The following is a 21,679-nucleotide window of genomic DNA, read 5'->3' as shown; positions in this document are numbered from 1 at the left end:
CTGAGCTATCTTTGGCATCTGAATTTCCTGAAGTTTAAAGTAGACATGGAAGCATCAAAGTCTAATATAATGAAGCATCTAAGGATTGGGAGGAGTTTTATATGGCAAAGACAAGGAGTATACATGAGAAATCTTAACCTATAGGCTATGACAAATCCAAACCTGTGGTGTCGATATCAAAATCAGCCTCAACCACAGTCAAAAACCCCTAAACCAGAGTCAAATTTCCCTAAACCACAGTAAAAAATCCACCTTTTTCCATGTTTTGGTGGGCATGCCTAAAACCGGCCGGTTTAGGACAAAACCGGCCGGTTTGATACAAACCGGCCGGTTTTGTCCTAAACCGGCCGGTTTTCACCGGTTAGGGCTGAAAAATGGCGAAAGGCCCAGTCAAACCGGGTTTTTTGGCCGGTTCAGACCGGCAGCCTTGCTAACCGGCCGGTTTGACCGGTAACCGGTTTTCAAAAACGGTTTTAAAAACTATGCTTGGTACTAGGAGGTTCGATTTGGTTGAGAAGAGCTCGATTTGGAACTTTAGTGGTTGAATTGGGTACTTTGGAAGCCAATAATACCTTGCAACAAATACTTTTGCATCCAAAAGAAATTAAATTATCCATTTGACCTCCAATGTTGTGATTTGACCTCCCAACATTCCCTTTTTCACTTCAATGACTAGCAGGTGTTACGACTTGGTTGCTTCAGGTTGTTCTCCCATCCCCTTGACTTCTTTGACTCACTCACCTAATTATTCTTGCATCCTTGACTCCTTTCCTGGTTCCACTAGCTCAAGTGGCTAATTTAACCCCACCGTTACTATTCTTGACCTCCATGTAGCAATTAGAGAGGACATCACGTTGCATGGGAAGAGGATCTCCAATGCCTTTGAGAAATTAAGGAATGTGCTACTTGGTTTTTGTTTGGCTAATTTTGTGATCTTTTTTGACGTGTTTGATCTTTCATTTCATCAAAATTTTCCCCTGATTTGCCACTGGAAATCCCACGTACTACAAGACCACCTTTGATTGCCGTTTTCCTTTTGTTGCCTTCACATATTGGAAAAATTTCAATGTGGCATGTCATTACATTTTTTGTTGAGCAGTATGAGACTAAGTTGACTTTTTGCCTTCCAAGACCACATGCATTGGGAAATGTAATTGCCTCGGGAAACGTGAATTGCTAAAAAACTGTGAGACTGCCATTTTGAGAATTTGCTGAATATGTCATGGCCAAAGAACGCATATAGACTCAATGACACAACTATGCGGGAATGACAAGTGCATATGTGGTAGGACTAGAGTAACCCTACAATGTGTTATCACCTCTAGAAAGTTGATGGCTCCTCTAAACCATGAGTCCCAACAAGATCCATCCAAAGACCCCCGTTCCTATATAGGAGAAAACGACTTGGGACTTGGAATATATAGGGATTGGCCATGGCCAATGATAATTGGCCTAGGATATCATAACAGAGAGCTGCCACTTGGGTTAGAGGGCTTTTGACTTACATTCTTTGGGTTTGCAATGGTGTTGCCAAAAATGAAAAGTGCACATGTAAACTACTAAAATGAGGGCTAACAACTGGCTCCAATTGCAGGACACATGCATCACTTGGGAGCTTGTGAGAACCCCAAAATGTTCCACGTGTAAACTGAAATAGTCTCACAAAATAGATGCAAGAGGGAGTATGACTTGAAGTCTTATCCCATTATGGAGATGGAAATAAATCAAAATGAACAACATCTAACTAAAACAAAATGCAATACTGATGTAAAAAGATGAAAATAACATCTAGCTACTAAAGCATGTAATAACTTCAAATTAATGAAATGAAATCACACAAGCGAAATTTGAAACTAGCTAAGGTTCAGGTATGTCGCTTAAGGCATTTAGATTATACTTGTGTAGAAGAATTTAAGGGGTTGCCCATTTATGGGCAAAGGTGACTTCTCAACGTCTAGATGGTGAATGTAGAAGGAATTGTGACCTGCAACATGAACAATTTGGTAAAACCCTGTTGTTGCACATAATATCTAGGCACCGCGACAACAGCTCAGATCGGGCGCTGTCACCCTGATCCCCAAACTCTCTGTTTAAGTTGTCTCCCTACAACAGACTAAGGGGGTTAGACCCTATAGAAATGAAATGAAGAAGGACCAGTTGGGAACCAACTAATCCCGGAGACACAGTTGAGTGACCAGATACTTTTTTTAGATTTAAAAAGACTTAAATGATTTAATTTGAACAATTGATACCAGTGCCTTATGGAGTCAACTATCTTGCTAGGAAATTTAGGACTAAGTATAGAATGGACAACTGCTGCTAAGGAAAATGTTATTATGTTGAAAAGAGATGCAAGATGCGATTAGCAAAGAGATGAGTGACTAGTCTTGAGATAAGATCATTTAAGGTTCAAGTACTTAGTATTGATTAACTTTATGACAATTGTACTTAATGAAATAAAGAGACAATCTTATACAAGACAAAGTGCCAAATATCTCAAGTGCCAATAAGATACACAAGATAACCAAGATGACCACAAGATATTTGCTGTTAAAGAAAGATCACTAATATGCCAAGAATTTTTAATAACCACAAGCCAATAATGATATTAATGTCAAGAAAGAGAACTAGAGAATTTATCCAATTTATGCTTCAATGACAATTCTTCAATAAGATTAGCAACGCTCTCTTTAGACAATTATGGTTCTTCTAGGTTCCAAGATAATGCCAATGATAATTAGATTCAAACCATCATTCAATTATGGAGTAAATCACCTTCAATGCTACTTAGCTCAAAGAGAATTATATTTCAATGCAATTACCATTCACAAGTCAAGGCATGAGAAATACTTTAGAAAGAGAAATATGGACTATTCCCAACTTAAATGTTCTTTAGGGAAGCGAGCTTATATTTTAGACTTGAAATCCAAAATCCAAAAAACAACTAAAATTTGCTGATGTAATCTATGCAAACAACTGCCCTTACAAATGAAACAAAAACACTATTTTTCAGAAATGATATCTATGACAACATTTATGTTTTTAGAGACAATAAGAGCACCAAAAAAGAAAAATATTTATGACAACAAAGAAATGCTTGGTGCAAACAAATATATTAGTCCTCTGAAAACTTGTGACAATCACATTCACAAAGATGTTAGAGCATTTAATTTTCAGAAAAAAAAATTTTTAGGACAACAGTAAGAAAAACTTTAGGACAACAACAAACAAATGTTATGATAACAACAATATGACAATGTAAAGAATAAGTTATCAATGCTATCTTTATGCCAAAAATTTACTGAAAATTTTCCAAGCTTGCCCACATGAATTATAATTTTTTTTAGCCTGTTATGATGTGATTTCCATAATTGTATAAGATCTGATATACTTATTATAGTCAACAATTAAAATATGAAATAGGCTTAATGATGGATGCCCAACTCAAGAAATTAATTCCTTAATGTATTAGGCAACTTAGGAACTGATTTTTGGCTAACCTACATGAAATTTTGCGACTGCTATATTTTAGACTTGAGAAACGAAATTATTTGGAGATAACATTCACCCAAAAATGTAGATTTAGGTCAAATGTTTGATACCCATCAAACATAAGTGACTTATTAATGTATTTAACAATTTTTTTAGTTAATTTCAAACTACTTAGATGTGTTTTTCACCACTCTTAGAAAAATATATGATTGCTGTAGCAAACAGTGAAGAAAAAGAGGGTTTAGAGATCAAAACCCTTAGGCCCTAGGCTTTGAAGATCACTTGCCCAAGTTGCCAAAAAAATTTCAATACTAGAAATAAAACTTTTACCAATTCTTTTGCAAGAAACCACCGATGATCAGCGTGAGAGAATTTAAATATTCAGATCAGAAATGGAGCAAGGGGAATCTATGGCCAATGAGGGCTAGCACTAGACGCAATAGCGCTAGCGATTGGGCTAAGATAAAACAAATCTTGGCTTAGGAGCCCCAAAACTTGAAACGCTTGTTCTGAAAAAATTATTTTGTTTCAGATCATCAGATTTGTTGCAAAATCTTCAATGGCTGGCCCTGCAAAATTTTTGGAAAACTAGATCTTGCCCTCCAGGGCCTAGATCTATCTTAAAAGCCAAAAATTTTCTCAAATAATTTCAGATCTGAAGCCTTTAATGAAAGATCTTATCATTTCTTCCCTGCAAACAAAAGTTTGAGGCTAGATTTTGACCTCCACGGTCTAGATTTAGCTCATATCTGAAGATCTCCTTGGGTTATTTCTTAGGTCTATTCTCGCATAAGTGAAAAGAGAAAAACCCAATACCCAATAAGTACAAAAATACAGAAAATCCCAAAAACCCAAGTGTTAAAATTCAAAATTATGTTACAAAATTTAAGATCTACACAAGTAAATAACACATTTTTACAAATAATTCACAGATCTATACAAATAATTTACAAATCTATCAAATTTGAGGAGTATGAGTCAAACTTTGCTTCGAGATCTATAGATCTAAGGCTCATTTACAAATAATTCACAGATCTATACAAATAATTTACAAATCTATCAAATTTGAGGAGTATGAGTCAAACTTTGCTTCGAGATCTATAGATCTAAGGCTCTTTCTAGTCAGACCTAGCTATTTAGCACAAACTTTTGAAGATAAATAATTTTTAAAATTTTAGGTACTAACCCAGAAAATTCCTACAAAATATATTTCGTTAGATAATCTCGGAGTGTTAATTCGGAAGGCTCTTCAGATCTTAAGTTTTGGGAGTCGTTGGTCCAACCGAGGACTTCTCCAAACAACCAAAATCTCTGAATAAAGATGACTTTTGCACACTTAAAATATAAGCACTCAATTTAATAGAGGTATAAAATAATGATTAAATATTCAAAGATTGGAGATACTTGCCAATCAAATAAAAATCTTAACACTATGTTAAAACCCAACAATTTAAACAAGATACGTGTGAAATAAATGGATCTACAAGAGCTATTAACCAACAGCTTATAAATAAGATTAGCAAAAAATTAAACACACGTTACCATAAGATACCAGAGAGGAATACTGCCATCAAGTAAAACCCCAAAGACTGTGTTGTATTATTCCTTAAAAGTTTACAAGAGCTTCAAGAGCTAGTACATGATCAAAAGATTAGATGATTTCAAATGACAAATGACCTCTAATTTATTGATTAATTCTCCAACGACTAGTTGGCTTTATCCCCGTCAAAGCAATATCGACCGTTAAATTTTTTTTTATCTTTTAATCTCTTCCGTTGAAATTATTTTGTTTTTTGAGGAAATTCGAATTTTTCATTTAATTGAATTTTAATAACCTAAAAATTAATTCTTTTGAGTTGATTTCCTCAAAAAATTGACTTTGACTTGACTACCAAGGCCCAAGGGTCCAAAATCTCTTGAAAATTTCAATATTTCTTTGGCTAGGGTCCTCCAAACATTAATTTCTCCGGGACCCACGAATTTTTTAATTTGGAGAATTAATTTTTCCTAGGACACAATTAATTAAATTTTTGGCTTAAGATTTTAATTTATTTTTGCCAGAAAATTTAATTAATTAACTTAAATTTGACTCTAATTAATTAAATTTTTGGCTTAGGATTTCTCTAATTTATTTTTGCCAAAAGATTTAATTAATTGACACATGAGGGGATTAATAAATTTTTCCAACCCTCAAATAATTTAGCCATGGTGTCTAAATATGAAGGACCATGCACTAAAATATTTTTTTTACATGAAGATTTTACATTTTAATATATGAAGGGGGGAAACCCGTTCGTTATAGACCCTCAACATTTAACCAGTGTTGATAATATCGGTATCGGGAAAATATCGGCGAGGGTCCAGAAAATATCTTATCGGCAATATCGGCGAAAATATCGGCAAGCATAAAAAATGCATAATATATTCATTTTTTTCAGATTTTTAAACATATAAAGCAATAACAACATGAAATAAACACATTGACACATAAATATGAAGAAAACACTGATATATATGATGTCAAATAGAAATGATATATCAAAGGCGATACCAAATCCTGCTGATCCCTGATAATTGTCCATTCAAGGACTCAAATGTGGAGAACCAATACAAAATAACATCACATATATAAAAGTATCTCATCATCATGAGTTACATGTAGCATAACAAATAAAACTAGCAGCTATCTATCTATAGCCCTCTCCCCCTTTTACGGGAAAACATGATGGGCTGTTTGCCAGGCCTGCCCCTAGTAGTAGAAGGCCCTGACCCTGCCTCTGCACCTAGTGTCAAATAATGAGCGCTAGGCATGGAGCTATGCTCTCCTATATCTATAGCAGATGGTGTTGATGCTGATGCTCCCGCAGTGTCCTCCTCCTCCTGCTCCTCCTCTAAGTGCTGCTGCTCCTCTGACTCTGAGTCCTCCTCTTGCTGCCCCTGCTCTAATGGATCATCTGCCACTGGCTTTAACCATGAAGGTGACTCCTCCAATATGGGCTCCTCAGACTCCACCCTCCACGGAGACAATACATCAATATTGTCTAAGGAAATGGCATCTGGATCCATTGGTGATTCACTGATTCTATTTGCCTCACTCGAAGTCGGATGTTGTAATGCACATACACCAAATCGTTGAGGCGTGCGAACTCCAACCTTTAAGAGTGTCAAAAAAAGTAATGAGTCTTGACTCTTGACTATCGACACTTGAAGGTCATAAATTAAAAATTAAAAATTACAATAAGTGTAATTGCTCAATTGAAGACTTGAGTTCAAAGTTATACCTGTTGCGCTTTTTGGCGTGTATTTTCTCAAATACACTCCAATTGCGCTCACACCCTGAAGAGCTACATGTTTGACTCAAGATTCGTATAGCCAATTTTTGCAAATTTGGTGCCCTTGCACCATAGCTTCGCCACCAAATATCTACAACAAAATAATGAAATAAAAAATTCAAAAACTTAAAAGTTAAAACATAATTAAATTCAAATTTCTAATTTCTAATGAGTGATGACTTGTCACTTACGTGGCATGAAGAGGGCCCTTTCCCTAATGGCATCATCAAAGCCAAATAGGCCAACACAATCCTGATAACACTGTAACTCGCGATTGATTTTGCTACGAAGCTCAGGATCAGGTACCATCCTCTGAATACAGGAATGGAGTCCTTCCATCACCTCGCCATCAAAATCAAAGTTGCATTTGTATGAAAATGCGGGGTTGAGGAAGAGTGCTGCTGCATGAATGGGTCGATGAAGCATCCCTGTCCACCGACTATCGATCACATCCCATAACATGATCTGCCTATCAAGGCCAGCAGAACCCTTGTTTGCATAATAGGAACGAATGGCCTCCTTGGCCCTATCCATGCCCTCATACAAATAAGGCATTGCAGGTTTCTCTCCATCCACCAATCTAAGAACCTTTACTATAGGTTCGCTAACTGCACATGCTTCTTCTACTCCACGCCAAAATGTCTCAGAGTACACCATTTTTGCAATGGCTATCCCATCAGGTCTCCTGTTGTATCTACAATTACGCCAATCATCAGACACAAACATTTGCTTCAACTCGAACTGACATCGAAGCAAAGACTGAAGAGTAATAAAGGTTGTGGCAAAACATGTGATGGCAGGACGCCGCAACTCCTTGTTTCTAGTGAACCTCCTCATAAGGCTAAGAACAAAAGCATGGTTATAAATAAACTTGAGGATGCTCCTAGCCATATCAACTGCCTCCTTGATGAAGGAGAGTTTCCCCATATCCTCAAGCAACAAATCAAGACAATGCGCTGCACATGGAGTCCAGAACAATGTGGGATGCCTCTCCATAAGCATTCTGCCGGCAGACACATAATTAGCTGCATTGTCTGTTATGGCTTGCACCACATTCTGCACACCAATATCCCGAATGAACCCATCTAACAACTCACATATCGTTGCTGCATCTTTGATATGTTCTGATGCATCCAACGATTTAATAAACATGGTACCTTTAGGACAATGTACCAAGAAATTTAGAAGGGTCCTACCCTTCCTATCTGTCCAACCATCAGACATCACTGTGCATCCAGTGACTTCCCATGTCTTTTTCAACTCCGCCAATCTAGAGTTGATGTCCTGTTTTTCTGCTTGAAGAATTGGCCCCCGCAACTCCTCATATGTGGCACTTTTGTACCCTGGGCCCACAACAACAATAGCATCACACATTGGCTGCCAAAATGGATTGGTTTTCGTGATGCTGAGAGGTAAGTCGCTCCAAAAAATACACCTCCCCATGACTCTATCTGCTTCTTGCTTCTCCTTTTTTTTAACAAGCGATTTTATGCCAGGTTGTGCTCCAACGCCTGTTCGTGGAACAAAAAATGATGACCTCGCACTCACACTAGCAGTAGCATGTGATGGTGTGCCAGTTGTGGAGCCCCTCCCACTAGGGCCACTAGGGCCACTAGGCCCACTACCCTCAACACCAAAATCAGGAGAAGATATCCCGAAAGATCTACCTGCACGTTCAGCTTTGTTTCTTTCCGCCTCTTCCTTCTTTCTGTCCTTTTCTTCAATTGCCTCAAGAGCTTTTTGTATAAGCTCCGGACTAGAAACTGTACAAAGCCCAACATCATGTCCACTGAGTCTAGCAAGATGGTATTTCAGTCGTGTAATCCCACCTGTCATCTTGTCCCCACACAATTTGCATGTAAGATATGCACGATTTGTCCCACCATCAGGGCTCCCATACTCCCAAAATGGGTCCAAGGCTTTTGGCATATTTGTATTTTGTAGTGGGCTAACTCAAAAGGAAACCTAGAGCACCAAATTTTTTTTGGAATTAGTAACTTAATAAGTAATACGAAATTTTCAAATTACAAATAACCACATCATTTTACAAAACAGTTTTAACTTGACTGTTGAATAGAAGTGTAATACAAGTTGACTGTTGAATACTCTTGAACAAAAGAGTATGAACATGTTGTAACGTGAGGTATCCAAATGGCACATGAAACACATAGCAAATTGGCATGGAATGAGAATAATTTCTTTCAGAATTATGCCAAGCACGGGAAAAATATATAACTGTTATAACTTATACCACTGTTGTTACGCTGTGCATAATTATAAATCACAAGAGTCCAATTCCAAAACCACCCAATGCAACATTCAGAAATTTTAAAAACATACATTGGGTTATCTTTAAGAAAACATGTTCTCATACATGATCCAGTGCAAAAACAAAAAGAAAACAACACCCACAGAATTCTGACCCATGTAATTATAAATTTATAATTAATAATTATCATGTGTTGCCATATATATTATATGCCAATATGGTAATGGGCCCTATTAGGATTGCAAAACATTTACGGAATCAGCTGAACCCATAATAGTTGATCACCAAATGGGCTCTCAGAAATTAGAATCATCTACATCTTAGAACTGTGGTATCAATAGCACACTGGCACACAAGTAAAAGTGTAAAGTTTTCAATCTTAATTTCAATTCACAAAGTTGCACGCATTGGCATTCCTTAAATGACATAACGGTGCCTAGCCATCGTTATAATTCCTTGAAGCAGTTAATCAACAAAATATTGAAAAGGAAACGCAGAGATTGCTACATTTGAATATACAATGGAAGGAGAGTAACATTTATCACCTACAAGGAAAAACAGGACCTTATTCAAATATTTTTTGAAGCAGTTAGTGCAGGATCGTTGGGTACCAGTACCACACGAAGCACATACTCAAGAGTCAAAACGATGCTATTCATCATAAGTGACATTGCCAATGTGTTGGGCACACAGTCTTAAATCGGACTTTTTTCTCATGCGTATTAATTTGAATTACTCTTTCATGGTGCAAGTCAGATTTCTTAAAAATACGTACCTGTATTGGCAAATATTGGCTTCAAACCCTCCTTGGCAGCAACCTTCCAACGCTCAGAAAAAACCAAAATGACTTCAAAAAGACCAAAAATCGATTTATATAGCCGGTGCGTATTGTTTTCAGGGTCACCCGCGATATTTAAGGTCATTGCGCGATATTTTCAAATATATCGCCGAAATATCGTAAATCTCGCGCGATTTTAAAAACTGGAAAATATCGCGATATTTGGTCGGCGATATTTCGTCTGGCCGAAAATATCGCGATATTTACGAATATCGCCGATATCTCGGCGATATTATCAACACTGCATTTAACCATTTCTGCGACACAAAATATAATCTAGTAGGTCAAGTGACTTGTTATAAAATAATTTAGCCAATTAGCTAAAATGATTCCCAAGTCATTTTTACAAAGAGTCTATCTAAAACACTAGGACTTGCTTAAGATCTTGAAAACAAAATCCATATGAGCTTTGGGGTGAGGGTGGAGGGAAAAACTTCGCTGATCATTTGTGTCTAGAGACAGATGAATTAGTGAGACAAAGAACCTCCTAGAATGGAAATCGTCAACAAAACAATAGGTTTACCTACGCTGTTACATACAGACGTTGTTATACTAGGATTATTTACATTATACATATGAAAAATGTGTTGATTTGGGGTAGCATCGGATGTGCTTTAGCCACGAAAATTGGTGGAGAGGCTAAGGCACATGAGATCTCCAATACCTAGAAAGGGTTTGGGCAGATTCTAAACAGTTTGGGTGATATTAAAATAATTAATATTTTTAATGGAGTTCGAAAGTCTAAACTTAGGGAAAATAAAATATTAATGTGAATTAATATAAAATTGTGTTAGAATGGTCCAAAAGGCATGGATCAAGCCAGATCTAATCTTAGCTGTTGATTAGGGACTTAATCTCGGCCGTTGATTTGTCAACGAGAAAAGTATAAGAGGAGGCTTGAGGGTCACTTGGAGAACACACCAAGAGATCAAGATTTCGACTTTTTGGGGCTGGGTTTGCTGAGAAAGTTGAAAGAGTGATTAGATTTGCAGCTGAGGGGCAGTGAATACAGAAGTAGAGGGCAGAAATAGCACCAGGAGGATCAACGCAGTAGTCGGAGAGAGGGACACAGAAGTAGCCAAGGGTTCACGCAGAGCCAGTGAGGGCTCACGCAGAGGTAGCCGGGAGTTGCGCAGTGCCTTAGAGGGCCAACGTGGGTGACGCAAAGGGCCAGAGGGCTGACGCAATGCCTTCAGAGGTTGACGCAGGCCAAGCCAGAGTGACGCTGGGCTAACGCTGGGCTAGAGAGAGGCTGAAGCAGTCCCTAGAGGCTGACACTGGGGTTTTGTGGGGCAGATTGGAGCTGTGGAGCTGCCAGACTGTTTATCCGAGGTTTCAGCCATAATATCTGCTTCCTAGTAGAGAGGTACTATTGCCGAGATTTTTCTCTGTTTGGTGAGCTGGATTTGGCACTCAGATTGTATTATGAAACTGCTTAATAAGTCAAACGCTCAGATAGTTGCACTGGTTTTCCCACATTGTGTTTTTCTGGGGACATTAGACCAAAAACAACGGTGTCACTCGTGTGCTTGTTTCTCTTTCTTTCAGTTGATGATCTATAATGTGTTAAGCATGTACTTGTATTTATTTCTAGTATTTACATTGTAAATAACTTGTTAATTAACGGAACAAGTAGGTAGGAATAAATCAGTAAAGTGCATGAAGGGTTTCTGACATGTCAGACTTAGAAATTCCAAAATGGTATCAGAGCGTGGTTGCAGATCACAAGAGAACTGAGGACATCAGCCGAATAGAGCAGCAGTAGCAAAAAACAGCTGTCTCGAGTGACAGAAGGTGTTCCTAGTAGAGTAGCAGCAAGGAAGGGGTGACACAGTGCCTGCATCATCAAGATTGAGCTAGGAAGAGGCAGCGCAAAGGCTGAGAGAGGCAAAGGTAGGCTGATGCAGAGGCTAGGAGGGCTGACGCAGTTGGCTGAGGAGGCTGATTTGTTAGTGCCAGGATTGCCCAGAGCCTAGGAGCTCTAACCTTCAGTTTGCTGGGGTTTAGGAGGCTGTGGGTAAGTTGCAGAGTGGAGCTGGTGGGGTATTGTAGTCAGAACATTACCTAACAGGGCAAGGTCAAAGTAGAGGGAGTTGCTGCCAAGGTGGATTTCTAGTCAAGGAATCCAGATCTATGTTGCAGTTGCACAGATGATTGGAGAGGGGCATCTCGACATTGGCAGAAGGGTTTCTAGGAGGGAAATCGAGGCTTAGAGCGAGTCATAATGAGAACTTCCAGGAGGGAAGTAGAGGAGCAACGAAATGGCACTACACAGAGTAAGAGACCAGGACAGATTGGACGAAGCCTCAAACTTCGTAGTCTGGAAGGCCAGAATCTTATCCGTACTAGACAGGAATCGTGTCAAGCACTTTGCCTTGAGGACGATAGCTATCCCAGTTGATCCGGCTGATAACGATAGGTACGAGGATGCAATGGCGAGGGCTAAGAGTATCATCCTTGACAGGGTCAAGGATCATATATTACCACATATTGCTGAGAAGAACATGACACAGGAGATGTGGGAGGCCCTGACCAAGTTGTATCAGCATACTTTCGTGCAAAGGAAGATGCTACTAGAAAATCAGCTGTGATCATACCAGATGCAGAAGGGAGAATAGATCGACCCATTCCTCGGTCGATTGAAGGAGATCCGGGATCAACTGACTTCCATAAGGGCAACGCCGGATCCAGAATTGATGGTGAGAACAACCCTGAACGCAGTCTTAAAAGACTGGGAGGTGTTTGTCCAGAGCATATTGGGCAGGGTAACCCTTCTAGATTGGGAGAAAATGTGGGCTGCTCTTCACCAAGAAGAGATCAGAAGCCTGAGCAAGGCGGGAAGCAGCGACAAGGGGAACAGAATCAAGGAGGAGGAGGAGGAGGATGCTGCCCTAGCATCTGAGGGAGAGAGACAGAAGAAGAAGGATCTCTCCAAGGTCAAATGATTCCATTGTGGGGAGCTGGGTCATTATGCGACCCAGTGTCCAAGGAAAAGAGCAAGGGAGAGGCCTCCGAGATGAAGGCTGCGCCAGTAAGGGCAGAGACGAAAGTGGAGACAAATGATGACTATGCCATGAGTGCACACACACCACTTGAGCGGAAGTGGGGAGACATCAAGCTGTAGTCAGACGGACTATAGGTGATGAGGGGCAGGATCCTCGAAGTACCCAACCTCTTGGATTAGACCTTGCTACAGGAGCCCTGAAGAAGAGTAGCAGTACTGGCAGATGTCAGTAGAGACAGATGCGGATAGAGCGACAAAGGGAGCTACAGTGCAGAATTCCAAGGACAGCGTGAGGCAACCGTGCGAGAAGCATGGGAGTGTTGCACCAGTGCAAGATGGCACAGAGAGGTGTGCAACGGTGCGAGATGCATTGAGTTGTTGCAGCAACGCAAAGGTTAGAGAGGGAGAACTTGTCAGTGACAGAGGGAGGTTCAGCATCAGGAGTGTTTATAGTTTGACAGAGATGTTAGAGTTGTGAGATCAGTTACTTACTTCTCAGTAGCTGAGTTGCAGTGCAACAGTTAGCAATGATAGTGCTATGGGCAGCACAATGCAGCACGGATGCAGAGGGAGTTGCAGTACGGATGCAATAGTGGCAGTGGTAGGGCCATGGGCAGCAATACAAGATGTAGCAGTGCAGCAGATGATGGGAAGTAGGCCTAGTATCAACACAGGGACTGATGCCAAATGATCAGGGTGATACTCAGTGAGGAGTATTGCTAGAGCATAGTCCTCGCTAAGAGGGAGTGTTGATTTGGGTTAGCATCGGATGTGCTCTAGCCACGAAACTTGGTGGAGAGGCTAAGGCACATGAGATCTCCAATACCTTGAAAGGGTTTGGGCAGATTCTAAATAGTTTGGGAGATATTAAATAATTAATATTTTTAATGGAGTTTGTAAGTCTAAACTTAGGGAAAATAAAATATTAATGTGAATTAATATAAAACTGTATTAGAATGGTTTAAAAGGCATGGATCAAGCCAGATCTAATCTTAGCCGTTGATTAGGGACTTAATCTCGGCCGTTGATTTGTCAACGAGAAAAGTATAAGAGGAGGCTTGAGGGTCACTTGGAGAACACACCAAGAGATCAAGATTTCGACTTTCTGGGGTTGGGTTTGCTGAGAAAGTTGAGAGAGTGATCAGATTTGCAGTTGAGGGGCAGTGAATATAGAAGCACAGGGGCAGAGATAGCACCGGGAGGATCAATGCAGTAGCTGGAGAGAGGGACGCAAAAGTCGCCAAAGGGTCATACAGAGCCAGTCAGGGCTCACGTAGAGGCAGCTAGGAGCTGCGCAATGCCTCAAATGGCCAGCGTGGGTGACATAGAGGGCCAGAGGGCTGATGCAATGCCTTCAGAGGCTGACGCAGGCCAAGCCAAAGTGACGCTGGGCTAATGCTGGGCGAGAGAGAGGCTGATGCAGTCCCTAGAGGCTGACACTGGGGTTTCATGGGGCAGATTGGAGCTGTGGAGCTGCCAGGGTGTTTATCCGGGGTTTCAGCGGAATATCTGCTTTCAAGTAGAGAGGTATTATTGCCAATATTTTTCTCTATTTGGTGAGCCAGACTTGGCACCCAGATTGTATTCTGAAACTGCTTAATAAATCAAACCCTCAGATAGCTGCACTGGTTTTCCCGCATTGTGTTTTTCTGGAGACATTAGTCCAAAAACAGCGGTGTCACTTGTGTGCTTGTTTCTATTTCTTTCAGTTGATGATCTGTAATGTGTTGAGCATGTATTTATATTTATTTCCAGTATTTAGATGGTAAATAACTTGTTAATTAACAAAACAAGTAGGTAGGAATAAATCAGTAAACTGCATGAAGAGTTTCTAACGTGTCAGACTTAGAAATTCCAACAAAATGTGTTGACATCTTTACAAAACTGCCGACTGATGATGAAATCTGAAAGACACGAACACTCGAACACGATAGATCCCTTTTGCGAAAAAAGGGGTATACTACAATGGGGTCGTTGACACAGAGTGGTCAACAAGCCCTAACCAAAGACTTTCAAACCTAGTGTGATTACTAGATTTTTCTTTTTTGTTGTTACATAACAACACCAAGTCTTGAATCTGGAAGTCTCACTTGTGAGCTTTCATGTAGATTTTCCTCTTATTTGCTTCCTGGTTCTTGAAAAGATGGTCAAAGGCCTTTGTCTTGTTCTCATCCAATTTTGTCAACTGAGAAATCTTGTGCTCCATGGCATCCATGTTAGTGGAAGAATGCTGCAAAATGCGGCATACTAAGAGTTTTAGATAAATTGGTAATACCACATACATCACATGCACTTGCTAAAATTAATTTTTTCATGCTGAATCTTTCTTGGTGATCCTATTGTTGATTTTTGTGTAGCATTGGGAGGTATTCCCGCATGCCAAGAGGCCTCTTAAGTCGACCTAGAAGAATTATGAAAATAAAAATAAAAATTCAATTTTTTATTGGGCTTTATGTAGGCTCAAAATGGACAAGTCGACCCAGCTGATGAAGGGACATGTCCCTTGGGTTAAATATAGCCATGCCACTTGTATATATAAATAATGTGACATATTCATTTGACCAATTCATATGATACGTGTCTCTTCTATAACAATCACACGTGGGAGCAGATAGAGGACGAATTGGTTGAAGTTTGGACCTGAATTTTTGGCACAAATTTCTAGACAATTTGGAATTGTAAACCTTGTTGAAGAATAATTTCTCCTAGAAAAAATGTTGCAGGGTTTTCTCCCAAGTTTGGATTTCCCAGGGAAAATTTGTTGTCCCTATTGTGCATGGCTATATCTTTATGATGTTACTGTTTTTGCTACATTTACTGTTGAATTTTTTTTGTTTATAATTGCTCAATCATATTAGTGGCATAAGATAAATTCTTGAAGATCGTTAGAGTGGACTACATGCATATTTTTTTTGCACAAGTCTCCGATGGATAGGTTCTTGTATAAGGGCTCGAGCATAGAATCAACAGAGTGATTGGTGTTTGAATGGAAGAAATTGTACAGGTTGTTAGGACACCCAGGATCGTGCTAGATCACAGAAAGAGCTTCTAGTTCTGAGGGAGCAAACCATCAGGCAGAACGGAAGAAGCAACCTTCCATGAGGATGTCATAGGTTGAGACCAGTGTTGCGAACATTGCGATCGGGATTAAATCGACAAGGATCCGAAATCGGGAAAATCGGGAAAAAATCGATAAAAATCGGCAAAAAATTGGCAAATACAATTATTTTTTTTTCTTTTTTTTTTTTTTCAAAATTTTAAATATCTAAAGCACCCACAACATAAAATAAATGCATTGATATTACAGATTTACATGTTTCCTAAGGAAGAATTCCATCCTTAGGTGTAAATCTGCACTATACCTTGCTATTTTGAGTACTTTAATGCAGATTACGTGTCTGATGTTTCATGTTACAGCAAGCATTTAGCACGTTTGGATAGCATTACTTGGTCCTTAAATCTCACAATTTACTTCTAGATTGCACAAGAATTCCTTCTAATGGTTAGCGAGTACTAACACAAAGCATAGAGAGACTATATGAGCTGACTGTTCATTCTGTAGTTTCCTTGGAACCTCTTCCAGTGTCATAATTTCTATAGGTACCTTGCTAGTGCCACACAATAATTGGCTGGAGGGCTACACCAATAATATTCAATATGAACAATGGCCACATTTGGGAAACCCTATGCAGGGGAAGAGCATAACCACCATGTTTTGAATCTGGGTCATTGTCACAACAGATGCTTCAAGTTGCTGCTGGACCACGGCTTGAGGGACTCTAGGTTTTATGGAAGTAACTACATTGTTGATTAGCTATCTGTGTAGCTGGTATGTCAGGGGCAGTATGATGTCGATAGGAGTGGTTTTATGATTTCTATGCTTATGAAATTTAATTTTATTCTAGAATTGAACTGAAATCTGTTTTTTGATTTTCATTAGCTGGAAGAAGCATACACTTAGATATTTTCTGTTATCTTAAGATAGAGTGCTGCTGTTAGCTTTCAAAATTGAGACGTCGGAGATCACAAATTGTATATCCTGTTATTTGATAAATTATTAAGAGTTTTGTTGAGAATACAAGATGATCAGTTAAAGACAAAAGAAATAGGGATGTGTGTTTTTGGTACACAATTCAATAAAGGAGCTCTATTGCATTAGATTTCCTTCTTTGTTCAAAGTAAATGTTCATTTCAGGCCTGCTTCTGTGTGCTTTAATTGTTTAATAAAAAACTGTGTTTTTGCTGCAAATTTTCTTAATTGTTGTTGAAAGCCATCTTAAATGATGTTGCAACATATCATATATTTTATGGTGACTTTTGTCCATGAAACTAAATGTGATAATAGAGGCATGTCTATTTTTGCAGTCTTTGATGAGCATATTCGTCGAGGTAAAAGTGGAGGAGGAAATTGTCGAGAAATGGACTTTGACAGCTTTCTTGACTTTGTGTTGGCTCTGGAAAATAAAGATACACCTGAGGGCCTGACATATCTATTTCGTTGCCTTGATCTCGATGGAAGAGGGTGCCTCACAACAACAGATATCCATACCCTTTTTAGGTAAAGAAAATATTAACTTCATTCCTTGCTGCTGTTTTCTGTTCATGGTTTTCTATTGTATTAGAGGATTTTAGAAGAAATTAAGTTCTTTTGGTAGGCCACATATGTTATCAAACTTGTTAAGATTCTATAATCCCAATGAAATACCATGTGAAATATCCAATTCGAACTGCAAAGCGAGACAAAAGAACTTTCTGTATTAATACTGCAAAACCATACTGAAAATCTTGAATTGAACGACGTGTTCATAAAATTAAACAAAATCAATTATTTATATGTTGCATGGGTTTCCAGAATGGGGAATCAAGACGTACGGGGTACGAAATGGCTAGAACTCAACCAAAATTTTCAAGCAACAACTTTTTGTGATGGAAATTATATATGTGTGTGTGTGTGTGTGTTCAATAAAATAAACTGCAACTTGTACTTACACAATCATAGTGACAAATCTTGGATGTTGATTTTTTTTGAGTGCTAATTAACCAAGCACAGTTTTCTGCCACTGATAACACCTGAAATTTACCCTGGGAAAACCCTGACTAAGGAAAACCCAACAATATTTTCTTAGGAGAAATTGTTTAGTTCAACAAAAGGGCAAACTGATTTTTCCAGTCAATTTTTTTTATAAAAATGAATGAACACAATAACCCAACAATTCAAACCTGGTTAAATAGACCAATTTTGATCTTCCTGCTGCTGCCTCAGAAATTTGGTCAACTGTGGTTGACAGGGTTGAATTTTGGCCTCCTACAGCTCCTCCGAAATTCGGTCAACTACCCAGAGGAACTGCCCACAAAATCTCAATCAAATAGTCAAACTCTGTGGCCACACGTGTGAGCTAGTCTGCTGGTCAATGCTGATCAAATGCAAGATAAATTCGGCTGCCACAACAACTTATCTTCCTCAGAGAAAACTCGGCCTCTTTCCTCAGCTCCGTCGCATGTGTGAATAGAAGATTAGGCATTTTGAGATGATCTGAATTGCTCTTGAAGTGGCGAGATTGAATGGAAATATGTAGTGATAGGTTGTCCCCCAAGTGATGTGTCTTTAAGTGGGTTGACTTGACCTTTTGGAGGGCCGACTTGATCAATTGGAAATTTAAATTTTCATTTGAATTTCCCTCCATTTATTTAGCCTACTTGTAGCTGGGAATACTGACCACAACTTTGTCCACTTTGTTGAAAAATTTCTCCGTCCCAAGAAAAGATTGAATGAGCTTGCCATGTTAATGTATCCATCCACTTCATGTTCTAATCTAGAAGCATGTGGAAAGCATCCTGCATCAACATTATGCTAAACAAGTTGTTACTCAGAGCAATGTCACCAGCTCAAGAAGTCGTCAATTGGAGCAAGGTCAATACCTTTGACCAAAAATGGTGAACCCCCTAGGCAATTACCATTCCTACATGCCAATTGAATGGTAATACACTTGCCTGATGCTAAAGGCACTCACTCTACCCACTAGTCAAGTACCTCTTGGCAATATGGTTAGAAGCTTCTGGGTAGGTGTTAGGTCCCTATAATACTAGCGTATTCCCCCTATTGTTATTGTTAATGTAGCCCCCTATTGCTATTGTTGTGCCCATGTATCCCCCATGTTGTTATTGTTGTGCCTCATATAAACCCACTATTTTTATTGTTGTGCCCTTACATTATTATTGTTATGTAGGTTCTGATTATATTGTGACCCCTTAGACTCTTATATATACCAAGGAGGTCTTATCATTTGAATCATCCAGGAATTGATCATTTATGTAATGTAAAGGAGGTTGCCCCCTCGAAGAGACTAATTTTTAAGTCGTTGATCTATCTTTCCTTTTATTTTGTGAGCTGATTGCATAACATTTGATATCAGAGGTTTGGATTCTAGGGTTTCGCTTCTTCAAACAGGCCATTTTGGTATTTTCACTATAACTTTTTTTTTCTACGAGGCTTCAGAAGCTGAATTTGCAACCACATGGAGGCAAAATATTGGTGAACTTCGTGTACGAATTTCAGATCTTGGTTCTCTATATTTTCAGAGATATGATTTGAGGAAGTTAGGGTTTTTGCAGAATCCATAATTCAATCTAAAACAAGTGAGCTAGGGAAAATAGTCATAACTTTCTCTCGGAGAATCGGATTTGAATTTTGTAAAAAGTTGTTGAAAGTGCACAGACTCTAGTTTCTCGCGTATCATTTTCGAGGCCGAAGGTCAAAACAGTGACACCACTCCGTACTAGTCGATAACTAGGTCAACCTGGGAGATTGGGCATAGCTCTTTTTTGAAGAATCCAATCTTGGTTTGACTTGTGGGGTTGGAAAGAAGACTCATAGGGCTACGACAAGACAAAATTTTAGATCTTGGAGATCCGAAATTACAGAAATACAACAATTTCAATATCGAGCTCCGGAAAAACAAGAAAAATGCGTGTAATTTTTTGAAATTTTGTATGTTTGTTTGAAAAATCAATTTGAAGTGATTCAAAAGGCATAGAGAAGCGTAGATATCATTGTTTGATTCCAAAATTTCTCGAAAGAAAAAAATGAACACACCTAGTAAAGCAACCAGAAAATTCTTCTATAATGCATGAAAAAGAGGAAGAAATACAACATGATATATCAAAATTATGAGACCCAGTGCAAGAAATTTCACTCTCACAAAGAGTAACCAAAAATGAATTGGAAGCGATGATGAATGTTAAGATGGATGGTTTAAAAGGGATCATGGATGCTTTAGAACAAAAAATGGAAGGCTTGAAGGATGGTTTAAAAGCAGAAATAGAAGGTTTGAAGGAAGGTTTGACCAAATTGCTACAAGAAATGCTTCCTAATGGCGACAAGGTATTCCATGAAGCTCATGATGAGAACAAAAGGAATATTAATCATGATTTTAGAGACACTGACTTTGGGTTGAAGACCTACCACATTCCAAAGATCGATATGAGAAAGTTTAATGGCAAGGATCTGGTAACATGGATATTATAGATGGAGCAATATTTTGATCTACATGATGTGCGACCCTCACAAAAGGTACGTATTGCATATTTATATTTAGAACCTAAGTTGCACGAAATGGGGAAATGGGTACGAGTTTCCGAAACGGGCATGGATACGAAATGTGAACCCCCCAAATTTTGGAAACGGGGAAACGCAATATATATATATATATATATATATATATATATATATATATATATATATTAGGACTTTTAAGAAATATGTGCAATCATAAAGCATGTATGATACATTTTAATTTATTACATTATGGTTATATTGTCAATTGTCAATGCATAAACTATAAGTCTCTAAATTTGCATCACGTTTACTCATGAATGATCACATAATGAAAATAGCAATATCCAAAATCAACCACTAGAAATTTCTAATTTCTTGTTTCATGCTTGATTGGGAGTCTCCTCCTACATAGTGGAACGACCTTAGTGCTCTTGGTTAAATACAAGTTCCATACCCTAGTACCCTACGTGCTCTTGATTATTGGGAGTCTCACCTGCATAGAGGGCTTGGTTATCTTGATTAAATACAAGTTCCATACCCTACTATGTGACAAAATCCGATGGAAACATTGCAATCCCCCCAATCCTGAAACCTTGAAAAACAGATAAGTCCGCTGGATTTTGAGTGAGATCTAAAATTTGACTTTGTCCATATGAAATCCAGTGAGGGCGAAACCACTCTCAAACATCCTGAGTCATTTCATGGTAATGTTAAAAATTTAAGTAAAAGGATGAAAATGAAAAATATAGGAGAATGTCACTTTTACTTTAAGAATTTAACATTGCCATGAACTGCATATCAACACTAGGGCCATAGGCTTGAACATTAGGCTGCCCCACTCAAAAAAATCCTCTTTTTTATAACTTGAGAGGCATCTAGAAGCATCCAAAAGATATTTTCATCGCCCAATAAAAAATTAGAAGCGAAGAGTTTAAAGAAATACAAGAAAAAGTCAAGTTAGAAGAGGAAACTCTGCCGTGCGGCCTGGAAACTCGTTTTCGGGCGTACTGGCCACGTTTCCTCCTCGAGAAACGGGCCAGTACGGCCATAAACGAGTTTCCAGGCCGTACGGTACAAGTTTTTGAGTTTCCGTTTCATTTCCGGCCGGAAACAGACCTTTCTCTAAGGTTTCCTACAACTTAGTTTAGAACCCAATCAGTTTGTATGGTATAGATGGCTTTGTTGTCAT

The 21,679-nt window shown here is 38.8% G+C and overlaps 1 protein-coding gene across 1 annotated transcript in view; it reads left to right on the top strand.

Moving 5' to 3' along the window:
* FASS (tonneau 2 (TON2)) overlaps positions 1-21,679 on the top strand; it is a 305,773-nt gene that overhangs the window by 236,925 nt on the left and 47,169 nt on the right. Inside the window, exon 12 of the mRNA XM_089402758.1 lies at positions 17,301-17,493. Within this exon, the coding sequence (XP_089258884.1) occupies positions 17,301-17,493 (193 nt within the window). The remainder of the gene's footprint in view (positions 1-17,300; positions 17,494-21,679) is intronic.

This window comes from Pinus tabuliformis, chromosome 2_1 (genome assembly GCF_031772625.1).
Source record: "Pinus tabuliformis cultivar Carrire ecotype Pingquan chromosome 2_1, CPIR1, whole genome shotgun sequence".
NCBI classification, from domain to species: domain Eukaryota; kingdom Viridiplantae; phylum Streptophyta; class Pinopsida; order Pinales; family Pinaceae; genus Pinus; species Pinus tabuliformis.
Note: the sequence above shows the minus strand (reverse complement) of the source record. Positions and strands in the feature narration are given on the sequence as shown.